A 10,344-nucleotide genomic window follows, 5' to 3' on the forward strand; every position below is an offset into this window, starting at 1 on the left:
CTGGAAATTACGTGGATCTTCCGTTCTTCCTTCTTCGCCAAGTTCTTGAAGCATTTTGAAGGTCGGGAAGCTTTGTTGGCCACTTCATCTTCCGGACGAGGCTGTTTGCCTTGTGAAAGTTGCACGACGGTTTTGCTTTTCTTAGAAAAAGCAGATTTCTTCTTAGCCACAGTCACGGCAATCACATCCGCTTTCTTCGACGATCGGCCATATGAGAAAACGAGATCACATTAACAAGGATCAGTGACAATAGAAAAGAGAAATAGAAGAAAAGGTAGCCGTCTACCTTAGGTCGGCTTTTTGGATTGGGGGGCAGAAATTTTCTTTGACCAACCGCCGAAAATTTTGTCGGTGACGTTTTCGATCGCAACCCCAAAGAAAGCTCCAATGTACTCTTCCTACCAGTCGTCGAAGGTGTCTGTGCCGAGAGATTTAGGAAGAATTGATCGGAGGCAAAATGTTTTGCACCGATCCAGAAGCTATTTCTCGGAGTCTCTGCACTACCTCTCCGATGAGCCAGAAAGACGTTTTCGGCTGAGGAGGGAACGGGAAGTGAGTAGAGGTACCGGATAACCTTGAAGGTATCCGAGTTGTCGGGCTGTGAAGTGGGGGTGGTAGACTTCCCAACTCGCTCGGCAAGAATCACAACCAAGGGGAAGGTCGCGTGCTAGCACAATCGACCCCCAATTCTGGCGAATGACAGCATCTTCATTTTCACTCCAGGCTGATGTTGGAAGTCTGATAGAGCAAGGGTGCTCTTGATGACAACACACTAAAAATTCGTCGTCGGAGAGAACTTCTAGGCCGAAGAGGTACTTGAAGACTTCTTCGGCCTGGTGGGGAAGCGGCGGTCGAGATGCCAACTGAAGGTCGAGTGAAGTAGTAGGTTGAAAGGCAGAGATGTCTGGCTGAAGTGTGGCGAAATAAACTTGTAGCCAGAGTGGGAAGACCAGAAGGGACTGTTCTAGTTTGGGTCAATTTTTCCAATAGTCGCCTCAGCCAGGCAGCGGAGAAGATTGGCGAGAACGGCCAAGCTAAGCGCTAGAGTAGGAAGGCTTCGTGTTCTCCCTTAGCTTGTTGTACCAATTTATTTGTATTGGTACAACAAATTTATTTGACCGGGTGCAACAAATAAATTTGTTGTACCAATAGAATAGGAAGGCTTCGTGTTCTCCCTTTCGAAGATTTGCCTCTCCTAGGCCAGCGAAGTGGAGGATAAGGGTGTTGTAGTTGAAGAAGTTCTTGTGTAGCTTCTGAACCTCTTCTTTCGAATGCTCTTGACCATCTTGACTTAGTGTTTTGACGACTCGATCGTCGAATAGCGCCTTAAGGTTGAAATTCAACAGGCGTCCAAAAAGAGAGGCATCTATCGGGATGCCAGAGGGAAGAGTCCCAAGAATAGCTGAGACATCGAGAATGGTAGGGCAGAAAGGGCCAAAGGGAAGGACCATGGTGTTGGTGGCCGAGCACTAGAGACTTAGCGCTACTATAAGGAGTTCTTTTCAAAGGTTTCTGGAAGTGTGAAGTGTACGAATGGGAAGATTTCAAGTATTTATAGGTGTATTGAGAGGAAGATCAAACATTTGATGATCTGAGGCGTTTTGATTTTCAAATTTGAGGGAAAAATCGACCGGTAAATGGCCAATCATTTCGGATATCTCGGGAATCTCCACGGATTGGATATCTCGAGGTTTTAGGACGCACGATTGCGTGCGGCGGCGGATTTAATGCATTGATGAGGAAAAGACGTTTCGGCGGGCCATGATTAAGGGCTGTTAGGTTTATCAGAGAATCGACACATGGCAGGACATCGGGAAAAACAGAGATCGTGCAATCATATTTCATAAATGCGCATGGTCGTGGTTATCGAGATGGTTAGGTCTAATGGCAAAAGACATTTATTTTTCTTCAAGGTCAAGGCTCAATCGAGGATTGACGATTGACAACCTCAGAAGCGAGGGGGCAATGTTTAGGCTCGGGCCCAAAATAACATTATTGGGCCGAGTGTGCCCAAAGTTTTTTAATATGCTATGGACTGCCTGGTGGTCCCAAGCCGTTCAGCAAGGATGGTCGAATCATATCTCAAGAAGGAATAATTCGGATGAGCGAAGGGGTCAAAGAAGTCCTGATACGATAAGGGGTTTTAGTGCAATTTGGATTCTCAACCAGCAATGAATACGGCCTAAAAAAAAGGGTGAGTTCAAAGTTCTAATAGGAGTAGGATTGGTCGAAGTAGAGTTGGAACAGAACAAGAAGTCCCAATCCAGGTATGATTTTGACTCGATCCCAAGGAGGATTTGGTACTATAAATACAAGACATCATGCAACAATCAGGCTCTCCAATTCAACACACAATTCCTCTGCGCAAACCTCTCAAACAACTTGAGATTTTTTGTTTTTTTTTTTTCCGCCAACACATCTTCAGTTTGGATAAACAGCACTATGGAGGCAACCGGCGAACATCTTCAGTTTGGATAAACAACACTGTTGTCGTAGAATCAATCGACCGAGGAGCATCTTCAGTTTGGATAAACAGCATTGTGTCGAGGTCGACTGGTTATCTATCCAAATCTCGGTCAAGAAGGGTTTCCGGATCCTTGTGGGCAGAGGTCATCTTATTAGCCTTGTCAGCGAAGTAAAGTGTTACGAGTTATGACATTCAACACATTGAACGCCGAGTGATTTTATGATTGGATACTCACAAGTGAGTTTCAGAGTTCGGCATTCTGACGATCGAACTACATTTATCATCAAGACATGCATTACCTTTGAGTACTTGTGTCCATATAGTCTGCTGTCGATTCGACGTGCTTATACACTCACGAATATAATCACTGTGACCGAATCCGGCGCCAACGATTCGTGAATTTCGCAGAATTAGCAGCCTTGTCTTCAGGCTCGAGAATCCAAAGGCTGAGACTTGTTCCTTCCTCGGCCGCAATCGCAAGATAAAGAAGTCAGCAACGCGCTCAATGCAACATCAACAAATTTTACTCCTCGGCCGAGCTTGGTTGACGAGTTGGCACGCCCCTCATTCAACCGAAGGATGTAGATAGCTTATTAGTTACTCGGTCTGCGCGCCACGTTGATTTTATAATTTTTAGAGTCAACAGGATTATATTCAAATAAAGATTCAAGAATTTAACGGTTTTGAATATAAAATTTATATGATAAAACACATTATTCGCAAAAAGTAAAATTTATATGATAGAAACACATTATAAAATTTATATGATAAAACAATAGGAATAACTCTGGTTCTAATGTGAACGGAAAGTACAAGGGACTTCTGAAGTCAATAGCCAAAACTAAAACTGACAAGAATGAATTTGAATATTAACTCATGCAGTGATAGAATAAACAAGAGGAAAATTTTCCAAGCTTATTTGCAAGACCTGTGGGAATGTGTGTTTGAAAGACACTTAAGTTAGCTACTTAGTATTACGGTCTAATAGTATTTTTCTTTTCTTGTAAGTGAGAGGTTTTAGGCTCGATCTCGCCAAAGGTGAATTTGAACCACATTATTGATTGCCCATTGTGAGGCTTATTCCACTCCCCCACCCCTTACTATAAATAATATCATTTGTTAAAAAGGAAAAAGACAAACAAGGTTCTTTACTTTCTTCTTCTGATGCTAACATATACACTTCGTTATTTACGTGCATGAATAATTGACAATAACAATTTTTATTGACCAAAGTCATTTATATATCATATGAAAACAATTTTCACACACTGTTTTCTCTTTTGGCATACTTTTGTTCTTTAGATTTTTAATTTAATAACTAATGAGAATCAATGGACAAAAGTAAAGATGTGTGCATAAGGAGAAAAAATATTTGTGAAATCACTTCTCATATTATTAATATGTATGTATAACATTAACATGTAAGTATAGTTACATTCCTTTCTACCTCCTTGATAAATTTGGGCATTGAACAACTGCCATTTAAATCTATATATACAAAATATTGTATCGTTCCCAATCCTATTCTCTTAAAACTTCAAGAGTCTCAAACAACAAGGTAGACACACTTTAAAAGAAATCAATTGCATTGACCTGAGGTGAAATCCCAAAATTTTGCTTGGTTACAATTTTGACCACCATATGGTTCGAAATTTTGCTGACAATTTAGCTAAATTGGAAAAAAGACGATTAAGTGAGGAAAAGGGGCTGAAAGGCAAATAAAAAACTTGAAGAAGCTAATTGACAACATCAAATTCTGAGGGTGACGTCCAAATGGAAGCTGAGAGTAAACAACAAGACTTCCAACCTAAAACCAGCCGATGATTGGTCACCTCCTCCACCCTATAACCGTCATTAAAAAGACCCAACAAAAGTTTTGCTTGACAATGATTGGCAAAGCTTATTGGAATAGGCGTAAACCCTACCGCGCCCAACCTCTCCCACCAAGAGCAGCCAACTTCTCCGTGGGAGCGGTAGATATGAGCCAATGACCCTACTATTCGAGGCCCCAAGAATACTCTCTCCACTAGAGCTCTAGCCCGGCTTTGCATTGGGAAGCCGGCCTCGAGTGAGTCATATACTGCCGAGTAATGGTACAATGAGTCCATGAAGTGGGCCACGAAGCCTCCATCCCATGTCGACCGTACTTCTTCCTCAACCAAAGTGACTAGTCTCGGGCTAAGAGTCTTGGCTCCGGATAAAAACGAAGAAATTGAATCTGGAGACCGGTAACTAAAATGTGGGAGGTTTAGCATACAATTGATCACCAAGGTCTCCCCTTTTATCAACTTCAAACCGGACGGTTGAAATGTCTCATCAGAATCCAACCTACATTGGTGAAAAGAAAATGGCTGACCAATCGACGCGGCAAATGCAGTCAAACGACGGCCGGTCTCTTGGACGGTCCCAATCGACTGCCTTCTGCTGCCGCCCCTCGACAAGGCGGTGATCCTAAGATGTGGGGTAGGTGGGTCCTCCTTCCGGGAAACCAAGGCCTGCATCAAGGAAGCCCATTGGATACCCTCCATGATGTCATAATCTACGACGTGGATCCGCCTCTCATGGACCACGGCCTCTAAAATTGCCTGATTGGCTGTGAAGTGCCCAAATTTAACGTAAGGCGACATGTCCTGGAGCAGTTGAAACGCTGCGGTCACGTCCATTGGATGGTGGCCGTGATTGCGGTGCGCCCCACTCCCAATTAAATACTTACCATGTAAACCCCCGGTGCCTTCTAGCAAACCCTGGAGGGCCTCGGTATAATACGCCGCCAGTCTCTCCATGTTAGAACCGTCAGTTGGAGAGACCAACTCCTTGAGCCGAACCAATATCACCCGAGCCAGATCTCGGCTCTTGTTTGCGCCCGTCAGCGCCTCCGCCGCCGCCATCAATAAATGGACCAGCCTCAACCCCTTCAAGTCCTCGCCGTTAGCGCCGCCGCCTTCATCCGTCAACGTCATCATTTCTCCGGACGCCGTTGTATCGTTTGACGCTTCTAACTCTAGAGGCTCGTCCTGGGCCGACGAGGAGTTCAGCTCAGTGCCGCCATCTTGGTCTTCCACTATCGACTCAATGAGCCCATGAAAGTCGTCTCCGGCGAGCTGGTCTATCAGCGCCAGCGCTTCCCAGTCGACCACCGGAGACCAGGCGTACCAGTGATCGGTGGAAACGGTGTTGGTGCTTGTGGTTGTGGGGCTGCAGCCGGATAAATCAAGATCAGGGTCATCATGCCCGTCAATGGCCATAGCCATAGCTGAGTTCAACAGCAACTGGGTCACGCCAGTTGGGTTAATGAGTTAATGGGATTCAGTTTTGGTGATGAAGTGGTGGTAGATTTACAGAGGGATCGGAAGAGGAGAAGGAGGTGGAACAAGAGACAGTATGTTAAGCTACTAATTAAGAGATTAATTATCGACTAATTGATGGGCTCATCATGATCATCATGCCCGAGGTTGAGTTTGGTTTTATACTTAGCCGATCCTAATCAGCATGATTACTGTTATATATTTAATTAACTTTACACTGCTGCCCCCTAAGTTTTTAAATAATTTCAAACCTCAAACCACCTGCTTTCCCAAAAAAAAAAAACAAAAAAACAAAGAAAAAAAAACCCTTAACCAACCTAATTAATTAGTTTAATTAATTAAAGTAATTTGTGTAACATCCGACGTGGCAAGTAATGTGTACATCCCACATGAGTTAATGAATCTATGTGATTGAATGTTGGCTATATGCATCACTTACCATATGAGATGGTACATTAATATAGTTTTAAATGTTATCTCCATAACATTACTCAATTAGGTTTGGGGTATATGTTTATGTTTGTGGGTTATTTTATTTTGATTTATTTATGTGTTTAACTTCAAACTTCATAGCACCACTTTTTATATATAATATCAGTACAATACTAGATATTTAAGATGAAAGCAATTAGTGAGATAGAGTTTGTATTAATTAAGTTCAAGTTGCAGTTGCAGTTTTAAATGGACAAAATAAAGGTTCGGGTTTAGCATTGATCAATTTTTAGCTAAGAATGTTTGAAAGTGAATGCGCAAGTAGAAGTAATTAATATTATGGGTCATTTGGTTCTGTTTCTAGTCAACTCAATTGTTAGACAGAAAGCAGGTTTGTTTAAATATTTTGATCAAAATATTTAGCATCATTGTAACTCCTGTATTTATGGAGTTAATATCCAACAAAGTATGACATTTAAACAAATTCAAATAAAAGAGACTAATAATAGGCTCTCTAGGTTTTCTCCCAAACCCTAGGAGACCGGTTGGCGACAAATGGAAATCCTGGGATTTTGTTTGAGTTTTCTGGCTGACGGTTCATTGTGGCGAGGAAGGAAGGCTCGGCCTTCTTACGGTTTTTGATCAATTCATGGTTTGGGGAACGATTTGCAAAGGAATCGTGTGGTGTGCCAAGGTCGGCGCGTGTACTTGGGACTTGGTTACGACCATCTTGATGGTTATGGATAGGGGTGTAACTTAGACGGGTTGGAAGGTCAACCCAATCCTAACCTAACTTTTACAATTTGGACTTGGGGTTCGAGTTGGGTTTCATTCAGGTTCATTTGGGCTCGGTTTGATTGGGTTAGGGTTTATTTGGGTTGGGTTCAGGTTGCCCAACTTTTTCAAGTTTAATCTTGTAACAACTTAGTTTCCAAGAATTCTTAAAAAAATTAAGCCAAGTAGCATCAAAGCTAGCTAACTTTAATTTCATAAATCCATCTACTATAAAGCTTTAGGATTTAGAGACTACAAATATGGGCTGACTAATCAAAACCTCTTATTCCCTAAAAGCTTAAGTAAGTATAAAGGGTAATTTATTAAAAGAAAAATATTAGAAAGCACGTTGGTTTTTGGACTTGGCTCACTTGGGTGTAGTATGAGCATTAATTGATATGAGTTACAATCTAGTTAGATTGGATTTGGTTAGTCGGGTTGTGTTGGGGATGGATGGGCAAATGATCATCCCAACTCAACCCGATCACTGAACGGGTTAAAATTAGGTTGGGTTCGGGCGGGTTATAACTAAAAAAAAAACCCACTTGTTTGGGTTTAAAGTTGGGTTGGACATGGGCGGGATTGGCCCAACCCAAGTTGCACCCCTAGTTATGGAGGATATGATGGACAAGTTTGTAGGGCGATTTGCTATCACAGAGGAAGAGCAAAAGGTTATTGTCGTGGAGAATATGGAGGTGGCTTCTTTGAAGTCTTCGAGAGTATTCCTTGTGGGAAGGGTTTTATCACCCAAACCGTTGAATAAGGATGGCTTTAAATGACAAATGTGAAACCTTTGGAGGCCTAAAGCAAATGTAGTGGTAACGGATTTGGAGGATGATCGCTTTGTTTTTGGATTCAATTCCATTCAAGAATGTAATACCATTCTCTGTGAAGGGCCTTGGTTGTATAATAAGCAATACTTATTGGTGCTTGGAGAGGTGGATAATTTAGCTTACCCGACTTGAATACCACTCCGTTTTTAGGAATTTTGGGTGCAGTTCAAGGGGCTACCCTTGTGCTATATGGCCTTGCCGATGGGGAACTTTTTTGGGAATTTGCTGGGTGCATACATCTTGACGGACCAAAGCCGCAAGGAGGAACAGTTTGGAAGTATTCTTTGAGTGCGAATGTTACTGAACGTGCTAAAGCCGTTGAGAAGGTTTGTGAATATCCAGTTGGAAAAGAGGTTGATGCAGATTGATGCTAGGAATGAGAAATTACCACTCACCTGTTTTCTTTGCGGAATGATAGACCATGTTGAAGACCAATGCGAGTGTTATAAAGGACATCAATTAAATGATAAGGCAAAACCGTTTGGAAGATGGTTCCAAATGGATATGTTTGATAAGGATTACAGACAATCTGTGGGGAAACACTTTGGTTTAGATATGGAGGGTGGCTGGGTAATGAAAGCTCCGCCAGCTGAGGAGGTGGATGAACTCATGGATGAGGAGAGAGTGAATTGGTGGAGGCAAAGACACGGGGGATAGGAATGAAATCAATACCGAACATGAATGAGGCTGCTATCACTGAGGACAATGAGATGAATAATTTGTCTTTGGTACCTTTCTTACTGAAGGAGAAAGATAGACAATGCACCAAGCGTGTGGATGTTGTGATAGAGGTTATTGTGCCAGAGTCAAGGCAGCTAGTACGGTTGTTTGGGTTTGAGATTGAACCAAATGGGGGTGTTATGAGAGCAATTCAGGAGATATGGGGGAGGGGAGAAGAGAATGTAATGTTATTTATGACAAGTGGTGACGGTGAAGAACTGGCAAAGGAATGGGGGGATTCTTCACTATGCATATATTCTGACCTGTTCAATTTGGCACCATTTATATTTGGCATAGGTTTAGAACATGGTTTTCATTCGGGAGGAAAGGTAGCTCGCAGGCACAAGTTTAGACAATCCAAATCCAAATGTGTTATTCTCCTGGAGCTAGGAAAAATGGGACATCGTGAGAAAGAGGAAATAGGGTTGCTCCCAGCAACAAAGAGGTGTGTAGAGTACTGTTCAATGCATTTCATAGCGGCGGTGGCTGACAGAGATCAGCCCCATCGAGTCAAATGAGTTGTATTAGCTGGAATTGCCGGGGGCTTGGGAACTTTTCGGCAATTTGGGCACTCAAGAGACAACTTCTCTTTAAAGATCCCATCATGATTTTTCTGTGCGAAACAAAAAGCTCGAAGGAACATATGGAGAGGTTAGAATCACAGTTGAAATTTGATTTTTTGTTTACTGTACCAAATACGGGAAAGTCCGGTGGTTTATGTGCTATATGGCGGGAGAATGCTAACCTTATGCTAAGGTCATATTCATCTAATCACATTGATTTGGAGGTAAGGGATTTAGGGGATGTTAATCATTGGAGGATACTTTCTTTTATGGATTTCTGGCAGAAGCGGAGAGGCATAAATCTTGGGGTTTGCTTCAACGGTTGAGTGATAATTCAGAGTTGCCATGGTGTTGTATGAGGGATTTTAATGAGATTTTATATACACATGAGTAGGACGGTGGTGATATTCGTAGTAAACGTCAAATGTAAGGACTTCATAATGCCTCAACTAGTTGCCAGCTACAAGATCTAGGGTATATTGGAAATGAATTTACATGGGTTACTACAAGGTGTGGAGGAATTGCACTAAGGTTAGACAGGGTTATAGCGACGTAGAAATGGATGGATATGTTCTCTGGGTTTCATGTTTGTCATTTGAAACCTAATTCTTCTGACCATATTCCTATTCTATTAGAATGGCTGCTAAAAAACCAACTTAGATTCAAGAAATCTTTTTGGTACGAGGAAGGGTGGTTAATGGAAGAAGGTTGTGGAGCTGTGGTGCAACAGGGGTGGGCAACAGAGGTTCTTGGATCCCTAATGTTTTGAGTCACGGAGAAAATTAAGGCAACAAGATTACAGTTGACAAATTGGGCCAAATCAATGAAGCGTTCAATTCCGGGGGAAATTTTTGAAATAGGGGATAAATTAAATGCGTTATTTGGAAGACCATTTAATGAAACAACCATCGGACGACATTAGTTAAATACTCGGTTGCAATCTTTGCTGGCATATGAAGAAGCGTTCTAGAGATAGAGATCAAAAGAAAATTGGCTAAAACCGGGGGATCAAAACACAAAATTCTTCCACCAAAAGGCAACTAGACGACAACGAAGGAATGCTTTGCCGAGGTTGTTTGATGAGGCCAGGGTGTGGCATGAAGATAAGAGGGGTATTGAAATGGTGATTGTGGATTATTTTTTGAAGCTTTTTGACTCTCAAGGTTCGGTGGATGTGTCGGATATCTTGAGGTTTGTTCATCCTAGGGTATTACCAGAGATGAATCATGACCTTATACGCCTGGTGTTGA

At 42.2% G+C, this 10,344-nt stretch overlaps 1 protein-coding gene across 1 annotated transcript; it reads right to left on the reverse strand.

Annotated features, from left to right (window-relative positions):
- Positions 1-3,971: 3,971 nt before the first annotated feature.
- On the reverse strand, positions 3,972-6,299 carry LOC125475085 (protein NODULATION SIGNALING PATHWAY 2-like). The gene has a single exon (XM_048579423.1). The coding sequence runs from the start codon at positions 5,716-5,718 to the stop codon at positions 4,204-4,206; it is 1,515 nt and encodes a 504-aa protein (XP_048435380.1). The 5' UTR covers positions 5,719-6,299; the 3' UTR covers positions 3,972-4,203.
- Positions 6,300-10,344: the final 4,045 nt, after the last annotated feature.

This window comes from the organism of the source record quoted next, unplaced genomic scaffold (genome assembly GCF_019419815.1).
Source record: "Pyrus x bretschneideri cultivar Hongxiangsu unplaced genomic scaffold, Pyrus_bretschneideri_v1 Contig132, whole genome shotgun sequence".
Classification (NCBI taxonomy): Eukaryota; Viridiplantae; Streptophyta; class Magnoliopsida; order Rosales; family Rosaceae; genus Pyrus; species Pyrus x bretschneideri.